This window comes from Muntiacus reevesi, chromosome 22, assembly GCF_963930625.1.
Source record: "Muntiacus reevesi chromosome 22, mMunRee1.1, whole genome shotgun sequence".
Lineage (NCBI taxonomy): Eukaryota > Metazoa > Chordata > Mammalia > Artiodactyla > Cervidae > Muntiacus > Muntiacus reevesi.
Genome location: NC_089270.1, coordinates 42,538,700 through 42,565,235, shown reverse-complemented (window position 1 = coordinate 42,565,235; position 26,536 = coordinate 42,538,700). Strand labels below are relative to the sequence as shown.

General features: G+C 42.4%; 2 protein-coding genes and 1 pseudogene across 3 annotated transcripts in view; 2 read left to right on the top strand and 1 right to left on the bottom strand.

Annotated features, from left to right (window-relative positions):
• The first annotated feature begins 136 nt into the window (after window positions 1-136).
• ARL9 (ADP ribosylation factor like GTPase 9) lies at window positions 137-14,738 on the top strand. 2 transcript variants are annotated; one of them, XM_065914232.1, is made up of 4 exons: window positions 137-538; window positions 4,181-4,343; window positions 7,408-7,583; window positions 14,296-14,738. In XM_065914232.1, exons 1-4 carry the CDS (start codon window positions 137-139, stop codon window positions 14,569-14,571), a joined length of 1,017 nt encoding a protein of 338 aa, XP_065770304.1. In that variant the 3' UTR covers window positions 14,572-14,738. The 2 variants fall into 2 exon arrangements, with proteins under 2 accessions (XP_065770304.1, XP_065770305.1); XM_065914233.1 differs by lacking the exon at window positions 4,181-4,343 and having other exon boundaries at window positions 405-538.
• A 4,869-nt stretch (window positions 14,739-19,607) lies between these two features.
• The window catches only part of SPMAP2L (sperm microtubule associated protein 2 like), a 38,226-nt gene continuing 31,297 nt past the window's right edge, over window positions 19,608-26,536 (top strand). Inside the window, exon 1 of the mRNA XM_065914136.1 lies at window positions 19,608-20,061. Within this exon, the coding sequence (XP_065770208.1) occupies window positions 19,608-20,061 (454 nt within the window). The remainder of the gene's footprint in view (window positions 20,062-26,536) is intronic.
• LOC136152951 (small ribosomal subunit protein uS17-like) lies at window positions 25,924-26,388 on the bottom strand (annotated as a pseudogene).

Below are 26,536 nucleotides of genomic sequence, written 5' to 3'. Positions count from 1 at the left end.
GCGGGGCGCTGTTCGCACGTGGACCTACGTCTCCGCGGCGCTGCCCCGACAGCGGCGACCCCCCCGGCCGGGGACCCCGCCCGGCAGCTCCAGCGCGCGGGCGCGCGGGAGGAGGGAAGGAAACCCGGGGGTAGGGATGGAGAGGGGGAAATTGAGGAGGGAGAAGGGGAAGGAACCAGAGAAAGAGAAAACTCAGCAAAAAGGAAAGGAGGAGAAAAACAGAAAGAAGGTGGAGAAGGAGAAAGTCAAGGAGAAGGAAAAGGGGGAGGAGGAGAAGATTAAGGAAAAGAACGGGAAGGAGAAAAAAGAAAAGGGGAAGGAGGAGAAAATTAAGGAAAAGGAGAACGGGAAGGAGAAAAAAGGGGGGAAGGAGGAGAAAACTAAGGAAAAGGAGAACAGGAAGGGGGAGAAAAGTAAGAGAAATGAGGATGAAAAGAGGCAAGAGCGGGAGACGGAGAAAGAGAAGCAGCAATTCAAGGAAAAAGAAGAGAAAGACAAGGACAACAGCACGTTGATAAAAATCCCGCTGGCGCCGCTGGTAAGAGACCGCTGCCTCGGACCCTCACCCGAGGCCATTGTCCAGGGTTTCGCCGGCCCTGTTACGTGCGAGACCCCGGGTGCGCACGCGCGGGAAGGAATCCGGTCTCGTTTGCCGGCTTTGTATCCGCAGGTGGAATCGGAATGTGCCAAGCTTCGAACGACCCATCACAAACCCCGTCTCCCCAGCCGCTCGCCCACTCACCCCTAACCCCGACCCAGCGTCCAGGTCTAGTGTTGAAGAAGACACCTTGATGATGTTCACAGCGGTGCTGGCAACAGCCTTTTTTCCAGGCGCATCTCTGGCCAGCACCGAACACTAGCCCCCAGACCCCCACCACACATGCTCTCTCTGTTCCTGTCTTTTCTGTTTTGTGTGTGTGTGTGTGTGTGAAGGTGTAGGTTTCTTGAATTTGTGCAGGACGTGTTTGGGGACTGCCTGGACCTTTTCTGTGGGTGCTCAGGTTACTATTACTTACATTGTTTTCAGACCACCAGCACCCAGAAGACAGGGTCACAAAGGTTTAACTGAGAGGCCTCAGAAACCAGCCTTTGTAGTCATAAAAGGACAGATACGTATGATTCTACTTAAATGGTTTACCTAGCGTGTTCAAAATCAGAGTAAAAGAGCAGAATGTTGGGGCCTGGGGGCTGGGGGGGTGAGGAGTTTAATGAGTACAGTTTGTTTTACAAGCTGAATAGTTATGGGTAGCGATAATGGTTGCACGGTATTATGAATGAAGTCGATATCACTCTGGGTTTAAAAATGGTTAAGATGGTAAATTTTGTGTTGTGTACGACTGTCTGTGATCCGTGGATGGTCTCCTGCCAGGCTCCTCTATTCTCCAGGCAAGAATACTGGAGTGGATTGCCATGCTCTTCTCCAGGGCCTCTTCCTGACCCAGGGATGGAACCCACATCTCTTATATCTCCTACATTGGCAGGTGGGTCCTTTCTTACTAGCGCCACCTGAGAAGCCTTTTTTGTTGTGTACTTTACCACAATTTAAAAATTGGGAGAGAAGGAAAAAAATAAGCATTATTTGGCTCAACTTAGTGGGCTCTGTACTCCTGGAGTTCCTGGGCTCAGAGCTGCTTTCTGGTTCTAAACAACATGAATTATTAACAGAGATTTGATCTCTGGTGAAAATAGCCAAAGAATTGATGCTTTCAAACTGTGGTGCTGGAGAAGCCTTTTAAGAGTCCCTTGGACTGCAAGGAGATCAAACCTGTCAATCCTAAAGGAAATCAACCCTGAATATTCGTTGGAAGGATTGATGCTGAAGCTGAAGCTCCATTACTTTAGCCACCAGATGTGAAGAGCCGACTCAGTGGAAAAGACCCTGATGCTGGGAAAGATTGAAGGCAAAAGAAGTCAGCATAGGATGAGATGGTTATATAGCATCACCAACTCAATGGACGTGTTAGAGCGAACTCAGAGATAGCGAAGGACAGGGAAGTCTGGTGTGCTACAGTCCATGGGATTGCAAAGAGTTGGGCACAACTTTGAGACTGAACACACAAAACAGACTAGATTCACTTAGAGGAATAACCTTTAACAAGGAACAGTGGTATTGAATCACATTTCATGTCTGAACTCTTGGTTTACAGTAACCCCAACTTTTCTTAAGAGATTATAAACATGAAGAAGCTTGTATCTTAGACTAAAAAGTAAGCAAAATGTAAAGCATCAGTGACTACAGGATTTCTAAATAGGGTCAGGTTAGTGGCAGCGATGTGATTGGAAAGGGAGTAGGAAAGGGGTTTTATTCACAAAATTCTTAAGATCCAAGATGCCATTATTTTAGGTACCACAGAGAAAGGGGAAAAAAAAATGCTTCCAGCCAAAATATGACATACTGTAGATTGTAAAGCCCTCATTTCAGAGATGTTAAAATGTGAAAAAAGAAATCTTGGAACTGATAAAATATGTTGGGGTAGCCAGAGTGTGGGGCCATTGGTGGAGATAGTGGGGCGACACAGTCTACATCTTGCAGCCATTTCTTGGTCACCGTTGCTTTAAAGCATTCATTTAAAACCATCCAATGACATCCCCTTAGAGCAGCATCTAGTCCCTTTTCCTTACCATGACTCTGAGAATGACCCTGTAACATTTAGAGGCAGATGGAAGAGAATGGAGAAGTGGGGATGGATATAGGAAACACCTATGGAAGTAGCATTTGCTTCAAGAGCCGTCAAGAATTCACTCCAGTAACAAACATTCGCTTTTAAAAATTCTGTCACTCACTAGACAGGTTTCATAGATGATTCCCTGTACATAAGTCTCTATGACAGCAGACCTTAGAACACCTTATTTTTACACAGATCTTCTATATTACAGAGAGGAGGGACATGGGATAGATGTATAGTGGTGTTCAGGATCACTTTTTTGTAACAGAAATCTAGTCTAAGTCTAAGGCTTCCCTGGTGGTTCAGACGGTAAAGAATCTACCTGCAATGTGGGAGACCCGGGTTCGATCCCTGGGTCAGGAAGATCCCCTGGAGAAAGAAATGGCAACCCACTCCAGTATTCTTGTCTGGAGAATCCCATGGACAGAGGAGCCTGGCGGGCTGCAGTCCATAGGGTCACAAAGAGTCAGACATGACTGGCATGACTTAGCATGCAGTCTATGTCTAATGTCAACATTTGGTGTTCAAGCAGACATGTATAAGATTTTTATTTTTAAACCAATGCTCTTGAAGATGTGTACAAGTTTGTTTTTTTTTTTTCTTCCATATATGAGAAACCTCTTTGGTAAGCTGTTTGAGAAATAGAATTCCTATGAACAGTCTGACTGGGTTGCTCATTTATTACTGTTTACATTGAAGTTTGTACACTAAAAGCCACCTTTCTAAGCACTCTGAACTTTCTGTTTCTCTCTTCATACCAGTCTGTCCTTCTTGTCCCTCAAACACTTGTCATAAAAATTTCTAAGGCTGGTATGCTGGTGGAATACTTCTTCCTAAAGTTTACATCTAGTTCATCAGGCTTTAGCATGAGATTTTAATATGACTGGAACTAGTTTAACAATTTTTATAGTCTTTGCCTTTTTATTTAATAATACTTATATTTTTTTATTTTTTAAATTATTATTATTATTATTTTTTTTTTTTTAATAATACTTATATTAAAAAGTACAGAAGAGAGTAACCTTGCCCTAAGAACTTTTAATCTATGATTCAATTTGGGGAGACAAGACAGATTAATAACATGAGACCTTAGATGCTTACATGCCAAGTGGCAGAGTCAATACATGAACCAAGAAGGTCCCAAGACCCCAAATAACAAGTTGAATTCTCGTGCAGTCTCCAATGGACGTGAACTGGGGAAGCCGAGTGAAGTGTGAAAATTGGCCCAGAAAATATGGCACCCCCTGTAAGTCCTGATATACATGAAGTATTTATCTGATAAACTGACCAGGAGTTGGAAGATTAAGAGGGGGTATGCAGTTAATATCACATAAGTAATGACTGATTATATAAAATACAAACTGACTAGTACAGTTTGTTCTAGACCTATTGAATTTTTTTGCAAAGTTTTATTCTGGTTTACAATTTCACAAATAGTGGCAAGCGAACTTCCCAAAGCCAAGAAAACAAGACCCTGATAGCATAGCTTTATTGCCTTATCTTTTGTTTCACAGGAGAAAAATAAGCAGATCCTAGTGCTGGGCCTGGATGGGGCAGGAAAGACCAGTATTCTCCACTTTCTTGCTTTAAACCGAGTCCAGCGCAGTGTGGCCCCCACCCAAGGTTTCAATGCAGTTTGCATCAGCACCCAGGACCACCAGATGGAGTTCCTGGAGAGTAAGCGCTCTTTCTCAGTGGTTCTGGGGGTAGCTTATAGCTTATATAGCCACATGATTGTCAGACGTTAAGCCAGATGCGATACTGTCAACATCACATGGGTCCTTGTGAAATGAATGATAAAGTGAATATGAAACAGATGATAGGTCCTTATGAAATGAAACCCTGGGTCAGATTTTCCTAGACTGTTAGAATGCATATGTAGATGAATGCTAGGGTGCAATATGGGTAAAATCACTTTCTGCTCTTTTTATTTTCTCCTTTTTTCAGTGGTGGTGATAAAAGGGAGTTGAGAGGAAGGCTTTAGCACCCTCTCCTTTAACAGCCTCCCTCCTCCTTACTACCCCCCAATAAAAATCCAATCTAGGTAAATATAGTGTGTTTCCTTCTCAAAAATGCAAATATTCACAAACCTGTTATGACCAGATCACAACATATATGCTCTTGTAATCAGATCACAACCCAGAAGCCCCTACTCCGTAGTAATTCTGGAGTCACTGCCTCTCAGAACATTGCTGTTTCCCAAAGTTGTATCAGATCCTCTTATCTTCTCTTTACACTCTCCCAAATTTATCTATCCAGCCAAACATACCCAAATGTCACCTGACATCTCTACCTGGCTATCTCATCAGCCTTTCAAACCTAACATTGTCCAAGGCAATGCTTGATAAAGCTCCATATCTGCTCCTGTCCCTATAATCCTCTGATAGGAAATGTCTCCTCACCCATCAGGATGCTCAAACCAGAGGACCAGGCATTTTCTGTACCCCTACCTCCAGTATGCAAGGAAAATGCTATGAATTTTTGCTTTCATCCAGTTGTGAAGAGAAAATGGTGGGCAGAGAAACTGTTAAAGCTGTAGGCAAATCTTTCTGATAAAAGCATTATTAGGAATAGAGAGTTCAATTTCTCAGAAGCTATAGAAGAAATAATATTTTTAATGAAACAGATGGCTAAGAAAAGAGTCTCAGAATATAAAAAGTGAAAAAGGGCAGAGGTTGGGGGGTGGGAAGGAAAGGAAAGAGAATAAAAAGAAAGAAAGGAAGATAGGAAGAAAAAAGAAAAGATTCCAATTAAGGGGGACAATGGACAGATCTGTCGGAGTGAGGAGTTTCAACATATGTTTGTCAATTATTAATGGAATTAGGCAGAAAAAAACTTCAGAGAGTCTATAATGTTTGAACACAGTCAATCAATTTGATCTAATGAACAATATAAAATTGTCCAATTAGACAATTTTAGCTTCATCAAAAAGTTAAAATCCACATTCTTCTCAAATACCCATGGAACAGTAACCAAACACAGACCACTTCCTGGGCCATACAGCAAGTCTTAATGGAGTTTTCAAAGAGGCATCATATGAACCGTGTTCTCTAACTATTTTACCATTAAATTAGAAGTTAATATCTAGGGACTTCCCTGGTGGTCTAGTGGTTAAGAATCCACCTTCCAATACAGGAGATATGGGTTTGATCCCCGGTCGGGGAAGTAAGAGCCCCATGCCGCGGGACAACAGGGCCCATGAGCCACAACTGCTCAGCCCAGGCTCTGGGGCCCTCGCTCGGCCGCTGGAGCGTAGCCTGTACGGCACAGTGGAGATCCCCACGCCACAGCTGAGCCCTGATGCAGCCAACAATAAAAAGTAAACGAATAACCTTTTTTTCCAGTCCTGCGCCCTCCCCAATTAATATTTTTTTTAAAAAAAGAAGTTAATAACTAAAAGAGAACAATTCTTATTATAGGTGAAATGTCATGGTGTTGGCAAAAAAGATGGGAAACAACATGCCTGTGTAAGCTCGTACGTTAAAGCTATATGAATTACTTAGATTACATTCTTTTAAAAAATTAAAACACAGAATACTTTGAAGAATGACCAGCCTGGCTCTCTGTACAAAGGAAAACAAAGGAAAGGCAAATAAAGACCCTTTCCTATTAGTTTTTGAAATGTTTTTGTTAAGTGCCCATAACAGTGGTCTGCATACTTTTTCTGCAAAGGGCTTGAGAGTAGATCATATAGACTCTGTGGCCACATGATCTCTGTGCTGCTACTCAATACTGCAAAAGCAAGCCAAGACCCTGTGTGAACAAACTTGCACAACTTGGCTTGTACTGAAATCCAACTGTGATATAATGTTCATGTATTATAAAATGGTATTCTTTTTCCCCCCAAATGCTTAAAAATGTAAAATCCATTTTTTGTTCATGGGCAGTACAAAAACAGGCAGTGAGCCAGGTTTAGACTGTGGGCCATCGTTTGTCAACATCTGTCCCAGGAGAAAAATACAAACTGAATTCACTGTGTCTGTATTATTACGATTCCAAGAAGTTTTTTCTGGGAAGCATCAGCAGAACGAAATAACCCAAAGACATTTTTTTTCTGAGGCAAGTATTTTTGAATACCCACAGGATCATATTAACTTTCAGTGCAAGATGAAAGAAAGGAAATTAGATTTGGGGTTTTGAGAAAGGAAAAAAGTTGTGCAAGAGAGGCTAGCCAATGACATTTAAATCAGTCCATTTAAGACATTTTAGAGAAACCCAGCACCCTGAATTCTTTCAGTGGACTACTCCCGTTTACTGATCCATACTCAATAGACATGCACAGGCTGTCATGACTGCTCTATATAACAGATCGAAAGGCATCCACTGTGGTGCAAATTTGCAATGTAGGACACCTGAGTTTGATCCCTGAGTTGGAAAGATCCCCTGGAGAAGGAAATGGCAACCCACTCAAGTATTCTTGCTTGGGAAATCCCATGGATAGAAGAGTCTGGCAGGCGGGGTCGCAAGAGTCAGACCCGACTTCATGACTAAATTACCACCATGCCGGTCTTTGTGTTCCAGAACTTAATGAACTGCTTGTGGAGGGTAAATATCCCCACCAATCATTTCCCCAGAAACATCACTCTGGTTGTTCTCAGAATTGGGTCTAGTCTCACAGTGGTCTTTTATCAGAAGACCTGCCAGTGTTCAGAAATTATCAAAATGTGCCTTACCTGGCTGCCTCGATGGATGTTTCTGAGATCTGTGTGTGCGTGTCTTCTTCCTTTGCTTTCCTTTGTAGTTGGCGGCAGCGAACCTTTCCGTTCCTATTGGGAAATGTACCTGTCCAAGGGCTTGCTGTTGGTATTTGTGGTGGATTCAGCAGACCACAAAAGATTACCTGAAGCCAAGAAATACCTTCATCAACTAATTGGAACAAACCCAGTCCTTCCTCTGGTTGTGTTTGCAAACAAACAGGTAAAAATCTGTGCAAATATAAAGTGTACTCAATATATTTTTTATTAATGCAGTAAATAGAAATGTTTACTTTTTGAATTTGATCTTTTTAATTTATTTTTAAAATTTTATTTTTTTTTAATTGGAGTATAATTGTTTTACAATGCTGTGTTAGTTTCTGCTAACAGAAGTGAATCAGTCCTAATACGCAGATACGCCCTCCCTCTTGGGCCTCCCTCCCACCCCCATCCCACCCCTCTAGGTCATCACAGAGCGCTGAGTTGAGCTTCCGATGCTTTATAGCGGGTTCCCATTAGCTATCTATTTTGCACATAGTAGTGTATGTTTGTTATTCTTTAGTCACTAAATCATGTCCTACTCTTGTGCTACGCCATGCACTGTTGTAGCCTGCCAGACTCCTCTGATGGGACTTCCCAGGCAAGAATACTGGAGCAGGTTGCCATGTCCTTCTCCAGGGGATCGTACCCACCCAGGGACTGAACCCACGTTTCCTGCACTGGCAGGTAGATTCTTTACCAATGAGCCACCTGGGAAGCCTGGTGATGTATATACGTCAGTCCTAATCACCCAGTTCATCCCTTGCTCTCCTTCCCCCTCTATGTCCACAAGTCATCTTCTCCCTCTGAGTCTCTATTCCTGCCTTGGAAATAGATTCATCTGTGCCATTTTTCCAGATTCCACATGTATGTGTTAATATACGATGTTTTTCTCTTTCTGACTTACTTTACTCTGTATGACAGACTTTGGGTCCATCCACATCTCTACAGATGACCCAAAGAAATGTCTCCTTTTAAGAGCTAAATATTCAATAATATGCTGTATTTTCATTTCAATTTGTACTATTAGGTCTACTGGAGTATACAGTCAGCCCTCCTTATCTGTGATTCAACCAGCCGTGGATCAGGGGGAAAAAAAATTCCATAAAGTTCCAGAAAGTAAAACTCCTGTTTGCCACATGTGGGCAAATATTTTCATAGCATTTGCCTTGTATTAGATATTATAAGTAGTCTAGAGGTGATTAAAGTATAGGGAGGATGTGCATAGGTTATTTGCAAAAATGACACCATTTTATATAAGGGGCTTGAGCAGATTCTGATGACTTCTAGGGTCCTGCAACCAATCCCCCCACAGATACCAAGTAAAAGTGAAAGTGTTAGTCGCTCAGTCGTGTCTGAACACTTTTCGACCCTGTAGCCTGTAGCCTGCCAAGCTCCTATGTCCATGGGATTCTCCAGGCAAGAACACTGGAGTGGATTGCCATTCTGTTCTCCAGGGGATCTTCCCAACCCAGGGACGGAACCCAGGTCTCCCGCATCGTAGGCAGATTCTTTACTGTCTGAGCCAGCAGGAAAGCCCACAGCTGTAAATTCCTTCAGAACAGAGACTGGCATTCACCTATGTAAAACCTAGTATACCCCCTTGTAATTAGTACGAATTCAACTAATATTTGTTTAGTTTAATTAAATAAACATTTACTGACTGTTGAATTGATTTCAACAAAATCTGTGTGTGCTTACTATGTATCATGGACTTCCCTGGTGGTTCAGATGGTAAAGAATCTGAGAGACGTGGGTTTGATCCCTGGATCAGGAAGATCCCCTGGAGAAGGGAATGGCAACCCATTCCAGTATTCTTGTCTGGAGAATCCCATGGATAGAGGAGCATGGCAGGCTACAGTCCATGGGGTTGCAAAGAGTGAGACATGACTAATTGACTAACATACACACACGCACATACTATGTGTCAGTATACAGAAGTAGTTTTCGATTAGCTAGCCTGACCTGAATTTCACACACATGCATTCAAGTATTAAACACTCATGAAGAAATGGAAGCCTTGTGCAGTGTTGGTGGGGATGTCAAATGGTGCAGCCGCTATGAAAAACAGTATGGCAGTTCCTTAAGAAATTAAAAATAGAATTTTCATATACTCCAGGAGTTCCACTTCTGGATATATTACCAACAGAATTGAAAGCAGGAACTCAGACAGATGTTTGCACACAAATGCTCATAGCAGAATTATTCCCAATAGCCAAAAGGTAGAAGCAACCCAAGTGTCCATCCATGCATGAATGGATAAACAAAATGTGGTATATATGTACGGTGGATATTATTCAGCCTTAAATGTGTCAGGAAATTCTGACACATGCTACACCATGGATGAACTTTAAGGACATTATGCTAAGTGAAATAAGCCAGTCACAAAAGGACAAATACTGTATGATTACACTTTTATGAGGTCCCCTAGAGCAATTGAGGGCTTCCCTGGTGGCTCAGATGGTTAAAGAATCCACCTGCAATGTAGCAGACCTGGGTTCAATCCCTGGATTGGGAAGATCCCCTGGAGGAGGGCATGGCAACCCAGTCCAATATTCTTGCCTAGAGAATCCCCATGGACAGAGGAGCCTGGCAGGCTACAGTCCATGGGGTCACAGAGTCGGACACGACTGAGCGACTCAGCACAGAGCAGTTAAAATTAGAGAGACAAAAAATAGTAGTTGCCAAGGGCTGGGGGAGGGAGAAATGGGAAGCTATAGTTTAATGGGTGCAGAGTGTCAGTTTTACAAGTTGAAGAGTTCTGAAGATGGTGTACAATAATGTGAATTTACTTAACTGTACACCAAACTGTACACTTCAAAATGGCTAATATGGAAATTTTTGTTATGTGTATCTTACTACAATAAAAAGAAATTTAAAAAAACATTAGACATCTATAGCATTGTGCAGGCACACCTAATTTTATTGCACTTCACTTTGCTGTGCTTTGTAGATGTTGGGATTTTTACAAATTGAAGGTTTCTGGCAACCCTGCATGGGACAGGTCTAAAGGTGCCGCTTTCCCAGCTGCTTTTTCTCACTTTATGTCTCTGTGTGGCCTTTCGGGAATTCTGTCAATATTTCCAACTTCTAGAATTATTATATTTGGTATGATGATCTCTGATCAGTGATCTTTGATGTTACTATTGTAAAAAGATTATGACTTGCTGAAGGCTTGGATGATGGTTAGCATTTTTCAGCAATAAGGTATTTTTTAATTAAGGTATGTATGTATTTTTAGACATAATGCTATCACACACTTAATAGGTTACAGTAGTGCTAAAGTAACCTTTCTATGCACCAAGAGACAAAAAAACTTCATGTGACTCACTTTATTGTGGTATTCACTTTATCACAGTATTTATCACAGACTCGCTTTATCACAGTCGTCTGGAACCCAATTTGCAGTATCTCTGAAGTGTGCTTGTAATGCTGTAGCCTCTCTCTCAATTGCCAGGCTTATCAGTCATAAGAGAGCTTGGTTCCTACTCTTTCTCCCACTCCTATGAGTGAATGTTTATGGAAGTAAAATAAATCATTATAATGATGATCTAAAAGTAGGAGCCTATATTAAAGTCCAGCATAAATGCTAGTTCAGCAGATTATTTTTTAAAAAAGCTTGGAGTTTTTGTTTTTTTGTTTTTTTTAGTGAGTATCTTAAGTAACACAAACTATGAAGATTTAGAAGATCATGGTAAATGTAAGTGAGCTGTATAGTATTGCATTGCATGAATATACCACCACTTTACCATTTTCTTGTTGGGCATTTGGGTTATTTCCAATTTTTCATTGTTGTAAAGAGTTCTATAGTGAATCTTCGTGTATGTGTCTTTTCATAGATGTGTACCAACAGTTCTCTAGTGCTTGAGGAATTGCTGGGTTTGGGGATTTGTACCTTGTGGCTCAGCTGGTAAAGAATCCGCCTGTAATGCAGGAGACCTGGGTTCAATCCCTGGGTTGGGAAGATCCCCTGGAGAAGGGAAAGACTACCCACTCCAGTATTCTGGCCCAGAGAATTCCAAGGACTGTATAGTCCCTGGGGTCGCAAAGAGTCAGACGTGACTGAGCACCTTTCACTTTTCTTTCACATATTCAGTTTTACTAGGTATTACCAAGTTGCTTTCCAAAGATATTGAACCAATTTATTCTTCCTACCAGCAGTATATGACAGTTTTTATAGCGCTACACCCTTGTTAATACTTGGTTTGTCAAACTTTCATTTTTGCCAGTCTCATGAGAATGAAATTTTATCTTATTATTCTAATTTGCATTTCCTTAATTACTAGTGAGCCTGAACATTTTTTTCAGATGTTCACTGGTTATTAGTTTCAAATTAGTTTCATTTCTTTGAAGCAGATTTCCATATTTGTGAATTAGCTTTTAATATCTTTCCCCAAATTCCTATTGGGGTGTTTATCTTTTCTCATTTGAGTTGTAGGAGTCTTTCGTATCTTTTGGAAAAATAGTCCTATTTCTGTTACATGCATTACAAATATCTCCTCTAGCAACCTATTGCGGAGAAGGCAATGGCACCCCACTTCAGTACTCTTGCCTGGAAAATGCCATGGACGGAGGAGGCTGGTAGGCTGCGGTCCATGGGGTCGCTAAGAGTCAGACACGACTGAGCGACTTCACTTTCACTTTTCACTTTCATGCATTGGAGAAGGAAATGACAACCCACTCCAGTGTTCTTGCCTGGAGAATCCCAGGGACGGGGGAGCCTGGTGGGCTGCCGTCTATGGGGTCGCACAGAGTCGGACACGACTGAAGCGACTCAGCAGCAGCAGCAACCTATTGTTAACATTTTACTTTGTTATGGTTCTCTTTTTAATACACAGGTTTTCATTTTTAATAGTCCAATTTATCGATACTTTCCTTTGTGGTTTATATCTCTTCATCAAATTGAATAAACAGGACCATTTGGTGTCAAATTTATAACTTTCACTGGGATTTAATAATAAAACGTTTGGATATTCTCAGACAGTAAAGAATCTGCCTGCAATGCAGGAAACCTGGGTTCAATCCCTGGATCCGGAAGATCCCCTGGAGAAGGGAATAGCAACCCACTCCAGTATTCTTGCCTGGAGAATCCCATGGACAGAGGAGCTTGGTGGGACACAGTCTCTGGGGTCACAAAGAGGTGGACATGACTGAGCAGCTAACACACATTCTAGTTTAAGGTCACCTTGGTTATTACTCCTTGATCAAAGTAACATAAGCTTTTAGATGACTTGTTGTTTCAAGTGATTACATAAACATTTTTTAAGAGTCATCTTAAAAAAAAAAAGTCATCTTACTATCGTTATTCTTTGAATGATGACATCTATTAGGGCACAATTTTGTGAGTGTGGAGTACACGTGGTATTTATCCCTGATATTCTTTTATCATTACAAGGAGCCCCTCCTTCCTTCCAGAACCCTTCTATTTTCTTCCTCTCCAATTCCACTGGTGGCATTTCCTTTAACTTGAGACATTGTCCACATGTTACTAGATTCATTAACACAATTGCAAAATTCACTACATGCTCTAAGACTAAGTGAACTCAGGTTTCAGATAGGCAATAAAGTGGAAGAAGCAGAAAAGGTAATGATACCACGTGAAGAAAACCTCACAGACTCACAAGAATTTGATAGGTTCATATTGGTACAAGAGAAAATGACAATATTGTACTCTTTTCAGATGATGACCTAAAGCTTTGGGAGAGCACCATGAAACAAAAAGCCAATTACAAATTCAATGTTAAGAGTGAAAATGCTGGAACTTTTGCAGAAGACTTAACAACTGTAACTGAATCTGCATATGTATTTAGGAGAGGGAATATCAGAGGTTATTTGCCATAAATAATTCTTGATGTGTGAGAGGCAAAGAAACATGTTTTGATCTTAGCATGCAGCGTGAACACATGCTTTTTGTCTCCTCGTTTTAATCTCTCCCCTCTCTGCCTCTTCAGATGGGTTTTCCTCCTTTAAGCCTTCCCCATTCTCCATCTCATCCTCTTTCCCTCCACCCGGCCCTTGCCTCTCAGCCTTCTTCACCTACTACACCACTTTCTAAATTTATTCATCCCTGATCCCTTCTCTATCTCCCTCCATCCCCCCAAATTTGATGTAAAACTTTTTGTTCAGCAGAAATAATTTTTGCAAAAGAAAACTCACCTTTGGCAAATGCTATAATCAATAAAATATTGTATAGGCAAAAACCAATTAATGAACCAAGCTTCTATTATAAAGACAAATTAAAAATAACCTTGGAGGGCTTCCCTGATTCTTCGGTGGAAAAGAATCTGCCTGCCAATGCAGGAGACACAGGTTCGATCCCTGATCTGGCAAGATCCCACATGTCACAGAGCCGCTAAGCCACAACTGTTGAGCCGGTGCGCTAGAGCCAGGCAGCTGCAACTCCCGAAGCCCGAGTCCTAGAGCCCGTGCTCTGCAATAGAAGAAGCCACCACGATGAGAAGCCCAAGTACCGCAACTGGAGAGTAGCCCCCGCTCACAACTAGAGAGACACCCATGCAGCAACAGAGACCCAGCACAGCCAACAATGAACAAATTATTAATTTATTTTAAAAAGTTAAAAAAATAAATCTTGGGAAAATCCATACAAAAATGGAAAAACAAACTAGAAGCGGATTGCACTGGTTAGGAAATTGATTAAGGTATCATATTGACTTAACTTTGTTGCAGAAAATACTCTTTTGATAATAACTCATAAATGCTGATATAATTCCGATGAAAATCTTTATATTCAAACAGCCTTTAGGATCCTAGTAACGGGATTACAACATCCTCAATATTATCACGGAGGTGCGGTCATTGAGAGTAATAAATGTATCTATCCAAAAATGTTGCAAAATAACCAACTTTTTCTCAATTCTTTTTCCATTCTTGTGAAGGATCTTGAAGCAGCCTATCACATTACAGATATCCATGAAGCTCTGGCATTATCTGAGGTGGGAAATGACAGGAAGATGTTCTTGTTCGGAACCCAGGTGACTGAGAGCGGCTCAGAGATACCGTCCATCATGCAGGATGCCAGAGACCTGATTGCACAGCTGGCTGCAGACACGAGTGACCGGCACAGCCCCCGCGAGACTCGCGGTCTGGATGCCACCAGGGGACGCGACACGGCAGGCTGGGAGCCAAAATTTCCAGTCTCAAATAAAAAATAAGCCATCTCCTACTTTCTCAGTGCATGACACGTATACACACATAAGAGACTGTTAGGTGATTAAAAGGATCTCTATTTAGATTTTGAACTTTAAAAGTATCGGTAAACAATGTATTTGGAGGGATTTGGATTTTTAATCAACAAAATTAAAGTGAAAATTAGCAAGCATTCATCCCATTTGTAGTTTCTCAATGAAATGAGATTTACATTAAAATATTCTAATAACTTTTCTCTTTTCAAGTAAATCCAGGTGTCTTTCCTTTAAGTGGATCCATTTAACAATGTGGGAAAAGAAATCAGGATAGGGCAATAAGAAAAGTAAACACTATCAAAGTCACATAGAAATACAAATTAACAGCATTCAGAAAGATTTAAGAAAGGCTTCTTTCTAAGAAACTACCACTAACAGAACACTGTAGGGATTTGTGTTTCAACTTCTTGATATTTTATTTTTTTATATAGATAAGCTTTATCTTTCCTAGAAATATTTAATAGTGATAACTCTGCTTACCTACAGATATGATACAAATCCAACTTTTAACCTTAGTGTCTTGTCCTAATTTCTTTTTTTTTTTTTTAAAGACTTCCAGTTTCCAGTCCAGCATGTAAGAAGTTTGGAAGCCATGAGGCCATTCTAACAAGTTAAAAGCTGAACAGACTGAAAAATCAGCGTTGGAGAGACGAACGGAATACAGAGAATGACGGCTTACCGGAGCAGAGAATCATAATGGGAACTCCCCATGGGGACCAGTGCCTGCCTGCTAGTCACTCAGTTGTGTCCAACTCTTGGCCACCCATGGGCTGCAGCCCGCCAGGCGCCTCTGTCCATGGGATTCTCCAGGCAAGAATACTAAAGTGAGTTGCCATTCCCTTCTCCAGGGGATCTTCCCAACCTGGGATTGAACCTGAGCCTTCTGCATGGCAGGCAGATTCCTTACCACTGAGCCACTTGGGAATCCCACTCTGGTATTAGCAAAGAGTAACCAGAGGCTGACTGACCTGGAGGAAAGGATACCCAACTCTAGTCCACTCCAGTCATTCTGTTCCACCTAAGAAGGCAGAAAACTAAGACTTCAGTCTGCAGTCCAGAGGCACGGAGTCTCTAAAAGGCTGAGACCTCATCATAAGACTATAGAATATTCTCCCTTCCCCCACCTCACCAACACATTGCTAAAGGCCTGTTTATAGAAGTTCCTTTTACCCAATACATCATGCCTGGCTATCAGGAAAAGCTACAAGATGTACTAAAAGGCACAACATGCACTGTACAGAAAAGAAGAATGTTCGATGGGCTTGTGAAAAGACTAGACATGGCCAAGGAAAGAATCTCTGAGCTTGAGGATATCTCAGTAGAAACTTCCAAAACTGAAAATCTAAGAGAGCAAGGACTAGAAAAACAGAACAGAATATGCAAGGACTGTGGGACAACCACAAAAGTTGCAATATGTGTTTAATGGGAAACCAGAAAGAGGAAAGAAAGGAACAATAAATATTTGAAACAATGACTGAGAATTTCTCCAAATTAATGTCAGACACCAAACCAGAGATCTCAGAAGTGCAGAGAACATCAAGGAGGATAAATGCCCCCCCAAAACTATACATAGGCATATCGCTTTTAAGCTGCAGAAAATCAAAGATGAAGAAAATTTAAAAACCCAGAAAGTAGTCAGAGGGAAAAACACCTTACCATGAAGGATCAAAGATAAGAAATAAAACTTCTTAGAAACTATGGAAACAGGGAGAGTGGAATAGATATAGCATTGAGAGAAAGAACCATCAGCCTAGAATTGTGTACCCTGTGAAATCCTTCAAAAGTGAAGAGAGGGCTTCTCTGGTGGCTCAGTGGTAAAGAACCCCCCTGCCAGTGTAGGAGACATGGGTTCTGTTCCTGATCCAGGAAGATCCCACAGGCCATGGAGCAGCTGAACCCGTGTGCCGCAACTACTGAGCCTGTACCCTAAAGCCCGGGAGCCGCAGCTACTGAAGCCCGGGTGCCCTCGAGCCTGCAGCTAGAGAAGCCACCACAATGAGAAGCCTGCGCAATGCAACCATAGTGTAACCCCACTCGCTGCAACTGGAGCCAAGCCCACACAGCAACAAAGAGCCAGTGTACCCAAAAATAAATTAATTAATTTTTTAAAAAGTGAAGAAAAAAGAATTTCTGAGACAAAAATTGAGGGAATTTATGGCCAGGACTTCTGCATTGCAAGAAAGATTAAAAGAGAAGAAAAATAATAGAGTTCAGAAATTTGGATCTATATAAAAGAACACTGGGAAAACAATAAGTGAGGATAAAATTAAAACTTATTTTTATTATTCTTAATTGATCTAACAGATTACAGTTTCTTCAAAATAATAACAGCAACCATTATACTTGACCATGTATGTTTATATGTGTGTATAAATGTTATGACAGCAGTGATAGAAGGAATGAGAGTCAGGAATTAGGATTTAGTCATCATAAGGTTTTCACACTACCTGTGAAATGGTATAGTGTTCTTTAAAGTAGACTTAGGTTTATATTGCAAACTCTAAGACAACCACTGAAAAAATAAAGGAAATTATAACCGATATGCCAAGAAAAGAGAAAATCAAATCAAGTAAAATGCTCAAAACCACAAAAGGGAGAAAAAGAGTGGAAGACAAAAAGAGAAACAATTAACAAGGACAAATAGAAAACAATAAAAATATGGTATCTATTAATCCAGCTAAATCTATAATCACTTTGTAGGTCAAGGGTCTAAATGCACCAATTGAAAGACAGAAATTGTCAGGGTGGATTTAAAAAAAAGATCCAGCCATATGTTGCCTACAAGAAACTCACTTTAAGTATAGAGACATATGGATTAAAATTAAATGAATGGAGAGAGATATAACACTAATCAAAAGAAAGCAGAGAAGACTTCAGAGTAATGAAAGTTACCAGGGATAAAGAGGGCAATATACGTAAAGCACAAACAACATCAAACTAAAAAGCCTCTACATAGCAAAAGAAACCGTCAACAAAATAAGAAAACAACCAATGGATTGGAGAAAATATTTGTAAACCACATATCTGATAAAGGGTTAATATTAAAAATATATAAAGAACTCATACACTCCATTACAGAAAAATATAAAGGACAAAGGACCTGAACAGACTTTTTTTTCTCAAAGAAGTTCTTTTATAAATAACAAGTACATGAAAATAGACTCAACATCACTCATCATTAGGGAAATATCAGTTAAGCAATGAGATATCCCCTCAAGCCTAGTAGAATGGCCATCATCAAAAAGATGAGATAACAAGTGCTGCCTTGGATGTAGAGCAAAGGGAATCTTTGGTATTGTTGGTGGGATTGTAAGTTGGTACAGCCACTGTGAAAAACAGTATGGAGGCTTCTCAAAAAATTAAAATAGAACTACCATATAATTCAGCAACTCCACTTCTGAGACTATAACCGAAGGAAATGAAAATACTAACTCAAAAAGATATCTGCACCACCATGTTCCTAGCAGCATTATTTATAGTAGCAAAGACATAAAACAACCTAAGTGTCCGCTGATGGGCAAATGGATAAAAGAATTTGTAGTGTTACAGTGGAGTATTATTTAGCCATAAAAAGGAAATTCTATCATTTGCAACATGGACGGGCCATGAAGCATTATGCTAAATGAAATAAGCAGAGAAAAGCAAATATTATATGATTTCACTGATATGTGGAATTTAAACAAAACAAACACAAACTCCTAAAAAGAAATCAGATTTTGGTTACATGGATGGAGGGGTGTGGCCGGGGGCAGGGTGGGTCAAGGAAGGTGGACAAAAGATACAAACTTTCAGTTATAAGTTAGTACCAGGGATAGAAGGTACAACATGATGAGTATATAGTTTACACTGCTGTGTGATATGCAGAGGACAGGGAGGCCTGGCATGCTGCAGTCCATCAGGTGGCGAAGAGTTGGACACAACTTGGCAACTGAACAACAACAATAATATACAGAAAAGTTAGATCCCCTTAAGTCTAGTAGAATGGCCATCATCAAAAAGATGAGACAACAGATGCTGCCTTGGATATAGAGCAAAGGGGATCTTTGGTACTGTTGGTGGGATTGTAAATTGGTACAGAATTTTCATCACAAGGAGAATTTTCTTCTATTTACTGTATCAATATGAGATGATGGATGTTAACTAAATCTATTGTGGTAATCATTTCACCATACGTGCAAATTAAACCATCATGCTGTACACTTTAAACTTATACAGGGATGTTTATCAATTATTTCTCAATAAAACTGGAAAAATAATATAGTTTTTTTAAGAGAAGGGTAAAGAGGTTAACTCTCTAAGCAGGTATAATGATCCTAAACGCAAGTGTATGTGCTTTGAAACAGACTTCAGTTCAGTTCAGTTGCTCAGTCTTATCCTGATTCTGCGACCTCATGAACTGCAGCACGCCAGGCTTCCTGTCCATCACAAACTCCCAGAGCTTGCTCAAACTCATGTCCATCCAGTCGGTGATGCCATCCAACCATCTTATCCTCTCTCGTCCCCTTCTCCTCTTGCCTTCTATCTTTCCCAGCATCAGGGTCTTTTCCAATGAGTCAGTTCTTCGCGTCAGGTGGTCAAAGTATTGGAGCTTCAGCATCAGTCCTTCCAGTGAATAGTCAGAACTGATTTCCTTTAGGATTGACTGGTTTGATCTTGTAGTCCAACGGACTCTCAAGAGTCTTTTTTAACACCACAGTTCTGACTTAACACCGCAGAAACAGATTTCAAGGAGATAAGAACAGCCAATCAGGAGCCCGCCCCTCCTCTCCTTTTCAGCTGCTTCTCATTTCCCCCGGGAGGAGCCCGGGCGGGCCCCAGCAGCTCGGCGTGTCCCCTCGGCAACCGGAGAACGCGCAGAGAGGGGCCCAGGGGCCGGGGCGTGTCGGGCGGTGGCCGCAGGCGGGTTGGGCTCGCTGGGGCTGGGCGCGGGCCGCGCGCGTCCTCTTCCATCTTCCGGAAGGTGACCGGCGTCCGGCAGTCAACCAGCGGGAGCTTCTGGGCCGCCAATGGAGAGCCAAGAGTCTTCGGGTCCTTCTGGGCCGTCCGCTGGGCACCGCGCGGCAGAAACAGCGGCTCGCTCCGAAGCCCTCCAGAAGCCCCTTGTCGTCAGGATATTCGACGCGAACGAGCAGCCAGAGGCGTCTGAGCAGGCGGGGTTTTCCGAGGCCGGCGAGCAACACCCGCGAGGCGAGTCCGAGGAGCATGCGGACTCCGACGAGATCCCCAGTCACCCCAAGCCCTATGAGCTCGACCAACCCTATGAGTCCCGCAAGCCCCTCAAACCCCATGCACCCTACGAGCCCCATGCGCCCCGCGAGCCCCGAAAGCCCCAGGGGCCCCCTGTTCCCCGCGCGCCCCGCAAGCCTCAAGAAATCGAGTTGCTTCCTAGAGCCGGCGTGATGCTCTCCCCATCTCTGCTGATGAGACTCCCGCCGCAGCTGCCGCCGTCTTTCCTGAGCGGTAGGTGTTGGGGTCTCTCCGGGGCACTGAGCAACCCGACCCCATCTAGACCTGCGGGCGCTAATGGGAAGGTTTGTCTGCAAGGGCCCATTTTGATTTAAAGGAAGGTGATACTTACGTCATTTACCTACTGCTTTTCAGTTTCCTGTCTTTGGACCTAAAGAAGCCCTGATAGGAAATTGAGACCCTTGCTAATGAAACAATCTCTTCTTTCTGCCCTCTCTCCACGTGGTGACTTGCTAGCTGTCCTAATCACTGCCACTTCTTTTTGAAGCCCTTCTTAAGACTTCTGTGCAGTTAGACATTGCAGTCCTCTGGGTTGCCACGTTGAACTATTATAGCACTATTATAGCACTTAAGATTTTTTATTATATCACTATCTCAACTAGGGGAGGGATCTTTGGAGGGAAGACATTTTTGTCATTGTCACATGGTGGCACTCAGTGAATGCTATGATATTGTTAAAGATATAGTAACAAAACACTTATTGAGCAAAATTCAAAGAGTACATTTACTAAGTGTTTACTATATGCTCAGTCTTCACCAGGTTCACAAGATAACAGGGCTGATGGGATTTTGGGGTATAAACATCCCCTCACGTATGGCCTCTCATTGATGACTCCAGAACAATTCCTTAACCACGCTGGGCTTCCAGTCCCTTGGCTGACCGTGTTTTATCTCATGTTCTCCTTGACTTGTCTTTATCAGTCTTGATTCTATGGTCTGCCATTTCAGTTGCTTACTCACAACATCTTCCACCACCACACTGGCTCTCTGGCCATTCACCGTACTTCTCCTGGGAAAACCTCAACCCTCGTTAAGCCCGATCAACCACCCTCTGCCTATGCCTGAGCAGCTGACTCTTCCTGTATAAAATCACACAGCCCTACTGACTGCTTTTATTTCAGTTTCATGACCACAGATCTCAACTGGTCACTTGGCACTGCCTAGCAAGCCTATTTTATTCACCTAGCAAATTAGTTCCCCTAATCTGTGAGAAGATATCTAAATATCTTCTTTACATCTCCTCAAGCCTTCACATCTTTGACTCCAAACAGCTGAAGACTTTGCCTCACACTTGAGAAAATAGAAGCAATGTCATTAACTCCCTTATTTTCTTATCACTAATCTATTGCCTACATGAATCTGCATCCATGGATTCTGTCTCTTCTCAAACTTCAGGGAAGCGTCACACCTCTTTCTATGAGAAGCAAATCTTCCACATGTGCTTTGGATTCCACTCTTGTCTCCTGAAGAACTCTGTTCCAGCAGTTATTCCCCTCTCTCCTACAGAATCAATTTCTCCCTTTCTAATGAATCAGACCCATGAGCATACACATACACTCTAGAATCTTCTGTCTTGAAGTAACGCTTAACCTCAGGTCTTCTTCAGACCTTCCTCCTTCAATCAGCTCCATTTTTCTGCAAGTCATTGCAGAGCTTGTCAAAAGAGATGTCTGTACTCACTGGCTCCTTTTTCTTGCCTGTAATTCTTTCCTCAGCCCGCGTAGTTAGGCATCTTTCTTATCCACTCCACTGAAACTGCTCTAGTTGACTGCCTTTCTGTCCACTGCCATCCCTGTTGTCATGCATGGAGATTTCAGTATCCATATAGGTGATCCACTTGGCTTCTTAGTTCTTTGACCTCTTCATCTTGAATGACAGAATCTTTCACCCCATCTTAGACATCCACTGTACTGGCCTTTGATAATGTCAATTGCTGTACCATTTCCAAAATATCTATTTCAAGCACTTCCCATTTCTAATCACTTCCCATCTTTCCAGTTCACTTACTCTTCTTTGTACCCTCTCAATTCTTCAGCTTCAAAGGGACCACTGATGCTGTCCACTGTTCCAAGGAACTGCTAATCCACTGATGCTATCCACTGTTCCAAGGGACCTCTAATCCACTGATGCTGTCCACTGTTCCAAGGGACCTCTAATCCACTGATGTTGTCCACTATTCCAAGGGACCTCCAATCCACTGACACTGTCCACTGTTCCAAGGGACCTCTAATCCACTGATGCTATCCACTGTTCCAAGGGACCTCCAATCCACTGACGCTGTCCACTGTTTCAAGGGACCTCTAATCTGCTGACGCTGTCCACTGTTCCAAGGGACCTCCAATCCACTGACGCTGTCCACTGTTCCAAGGGACCTCTAATCCACTGATGCTGGCCACTGTTCCAAGGGACCTCTAATCCACTGATGCTGTCCACTGTTCCAAGGGACTGCTAATCCACTAATACTGTCCACTGTTCCAAGGGACCGCTCATCCACTGATGCTATCAGCTGTTCATTATATATCACTCGCTACCTTATGTCTTTCTGTCTCTCCTTTCTCACTTTGTAGTCCATGGTCTACCAGTGGAATCACTTCCTTGCAAGTATTGGCTTCGTTGACTCTTCCTGTATCTTTCTTGATTATTTAAATCCAGTTCTTGTCTGCACTTGAAAAGATGAAAAAAAAGAGAGAGAGAGAGAGAGAGAACAAAGAACTATGTTGACCGATCTTTAAATCCATGACCGTAAACGTCAAGTGTGCTTTCAGTGCTGCCTGGCAATCTCACTACATTTCCCTAATCAATCCATTATCTAACATGGAACCTACCAAACTACCAGGTTCTATACACATATACTCTGGCTCTTCTTTTGTTAATAATAGACAAACCGTCTTTGTTCTTACCAGAGGCCATTCTCTCAACCTTTATGTTAGATCCTATCCCACCTAACTTTAAGCCCTTGGCTCCTCTCTTTCCCGGATCATTTTATTTCACTCTCAACTGGATCATTCCTATCAGCATGTGAACTTGCAGCAATAACTCCTAGCTTGAAGAAACCAAACCTCCCCTTAGCCTTGTGTATCCTTCCTGGTACCACTCCTACTCTCTACTCCTTTTTCTCTAAAAAAATCCTCAAAATAGTTGTTTACAAGTTATTATTTCCATGTTCTCTCTTCCCATTGTCTTGAGAACCTACTTAAGCTTTTATCCCCTCTACTTAGCTGAAGTTGCTCTAGTAGAGGTCACAATGACCTCTGCTTGCCAAATTCAATGACTGATTCTTCATCCTCATCTTACTTGTTTGATACTTTCACTCCTTTTTTCTTGGAGGTCTTTGTTTGACTGCTGGATACCACTGCCTTCATCATTATCCCACCTCATCGATTGTTCCTGACTCAATTTCGTTTGCTAGATCATCTTTCTCTACCCAGCCTCTCAGTTGAAATGGGTGATGGCTTGGTGCTCTCAGATTCTTTAGTCTTTCCTTGTTCCCTGGGCAGTGTCATCCTTTTTAGCTTTAATTGTATGCTGATAACTTCCCAAATTATCTCCAGCCTCAATTTCTTTCTTTCCAGAGTTTTAAAACCAGTTGTCTTTTAACATTCTTACTTGAATATCTAATAGGAATGTAAAATTTAACATATCCATAACTGAACTCTTACTTTTACCCCCAAACTTCATCTTCCTCCATTGTTCCCCATTTCAGCAAATGACACCACCATTCATTCATCCAGGTGCTCAGGTCAAAAACCTGGAGTCATTCTTGACACCTGATTTTCCTTCACACTTTGCCTCCAAGCCATTAGCAAACCCTGATTTTGAAATATGTCATGACAATATCCATTCTTAACATCCAAACCTTCACCACCTTTGTAAACCACTGTCATCTCTTGCTTGACCTGCTGCAGTAACCTCCACTCTTGCCCCATTCATGCATCCCCCACTCTATTCCCACCAGTTCATGCTTCAGGTAGCATTCACAGGGATCCCTTAGAACATAAATTATACGCAAATTGTTTGCTCTCAGCTCTCCAGAGAGCTTCTCGTGTCACAGAGTTTGTAGTTGAAAGTCCTAAGCAGGCCTACAAGGCCTGATCTGACTGTCTCTCCAGCCTCCTGTCCCACCACTCTCCCCACCGTCTCTGCCCTCCAGCCACATGGGCCTGCTTGCTCCTTGCTCGATCGTTTCACTTGCTTTTTCTTCTGTCAGCTTGCTCTTCTCTTAATTATTTGTCACCTCCTTATAAATATGTACCAGATCTCTCTGTCAAAAATGCTCTCTTTGAATCACTACAAATGACCCAGTTTCATTCCTTTCTATGGCTGAGTAATAACCCATCGTATCTATTCACCACATCTCCTTCAGCCGTTCATCTGTCGGTGAACATTTAGATTGCTTCCGTGTCCTGTTAATATTATAAGTAGTGCTGCAATGAATATTGGAATACATGTGTCTTTTTAAATTATACAAACCCAACTTTTAGTACTTACTCAGTTGCTAATGCTGTCTTAACATAGATAAAATCAGGTGAAATGAAGCATATATTTGAAAATAGAGAAAAAAACCACGAAAGTACAGACTGAGGGGTATAAGAGGAAACAGCTTCATAGGTGGCTTGGGGAGGTGATATTTTTGAGCTCTAGTTTGCATGGAGGTCCCAGTATTTGTTGTTGTTGCATCAGACAGAAGAGCTTGGCCTCCTCCTCTGCCTTCTCACCGGCAAGCCAAAGCCTTTCCCATACTCTCCCATCTCTTGCCCACATGACCCAGAGCTAAGGCAGTGGGGAGCACCGTGCGAGGGAGCGGTGCCTGAGAGAAGATCAAGGAAGAATGAAGAGTAGTAACGATTATATAGCTTAACCTGTCATGTCAAAGAACATCCCAATGTCTGTTTACATGGTCTTACCCAGCATAAAACTTGACTACTTTAAGGCCAGTCTTCAAAACCATCATATACCTAAAACAAGCACAAATTTTACTTCAGAAAGCTCTGAGAAGTAATGTAGGTTTTACAGAAGTATCTTCCAGGGGATTATACCATCTCATACAGAGCAAAGCAGGCTAAAATGTTCTTGAGACACATCTCTTCCCAAGTCCCTGTCTCCATGACAATTGTTCCTCACAGATACCTTTCCTCTTCCTCTCAAGCTCCCGCTTGCCTCTCTCTTGCCCCCCTAGATCTGTTCTGAGAGGTGGTCCCTGCCTTTCCTTGATAGATCAGTGGTGTTCCGGTCATACCTGAAGGCTGAGCGGCTCAAACATGGTCTCCTTAAGAAGACGGTAGAGGAAGGTGGAGAAGAGCTATGATTTCATGTTACAAACGCTTCCTGCTACACACGGAGGGAATCCGGTGTAAGGAGTGCCCCCATCGGGGAACAGCCTTGGTCATGCCTCCTCCCAGCAGATGGCAGCCTTCCCCAGAAGATGGTTTGGAGCACCAGCCAGCTCGTTCCACTTGCTGGCTTGTGGCAACGTGAGCAGTGTAGTTTGTGTGCTATGGAATAAAATACAGATCTCTAAAGGGCAGAGTACAGCAATAACGTTCTCATTATCTCTTAAAGGGGAGTGCTTTTCACCATCCTGCTCAGAATCCTTTCGGGGCTTCTTCCTGTCGACCTTAGAGTAAGAGGTTCCTCCAGGGCCCATCGTGATCTGACAGTGAAAGTTAGTCACTCAGTCGTGTCCAACTCTTTGCAAGTCTTTGGACTGTAACCCACCAGGGTCCTCTGTTCATGGGGTTTTCCAGGCAAGCGTACTGGAGTGGGTTGCCATTTCTGTCTCCAGGGGATCTTCCCAATCCAGAGATCCAACCCACATCTCCTGTGTCTCCTGCATTGCAAGCAGATTCTTAACCTGTTGAGCTAACATTGCTGCATGCAAGCTTTTTAGTTGCCACATATGGAATCTAGTTCCCTGACCAGGGTTCAAACCCTGGCTCCCTGCATTGAGAGCATGGAGTCTTAGCTACTGGGCCACCAAGAAAGTCTTTCTTGTATCTCTCTGCAAAGTACTTTTTTTTTCTTCCTAAATGGGAAAATAACTTTATTTTGTTTGGAGTAGTAGGCAGGGGTCCAGTCTTAGAACTTCTGAAATTGCATCTTGGTGCCAGCAGCCTTGGCAACCTCCACGTTGAAGCACAGTCTTTCTCAGAGGCCGGCATTCACCCACTGTGACAATGTTGAGGATCTTGACATCCCTAAAGCAGGAGGAAAGGTGCATGGACATATTCTTATGGTGCGAAGCGGCTGGTGCTTTTGGGTAGTGGAGGTCATCTCAGTGATGCCACTGGTCCTCTGCATCTTCACCTTAGCCACTGAACAGGATCCACGCTTGGATGGAGATGGTACCATTGGAAAAGAAAGGGCATTTCTTCTCCATATAAGTGCCCCCCAGGCCTCCTTTGGTGTGTTGAAGACCAGACCAATGTTCTTGTTGTATTGTGGGACCTTCTCCTTGCCAGTTTCTCTAAGCAGGACCCTCTTCTTATTTTGGAAGATGATCGGTTGTGTTTGGTAGGCATGCCCAGTCTGAATGTCTGCCATCTTCCTGGTCGCTTGAAAAAAGGTTCTGCAAAGTATTTTTGTCCTCAGTTTACAGAGGAGGAATCTGAGACTAGGTAGTCTGTGGGTCTGTGGTGGTGGGACCAGCATTCAAAGCCCTGTTGGTTCGATCCAAAGCCTGGAATATCTC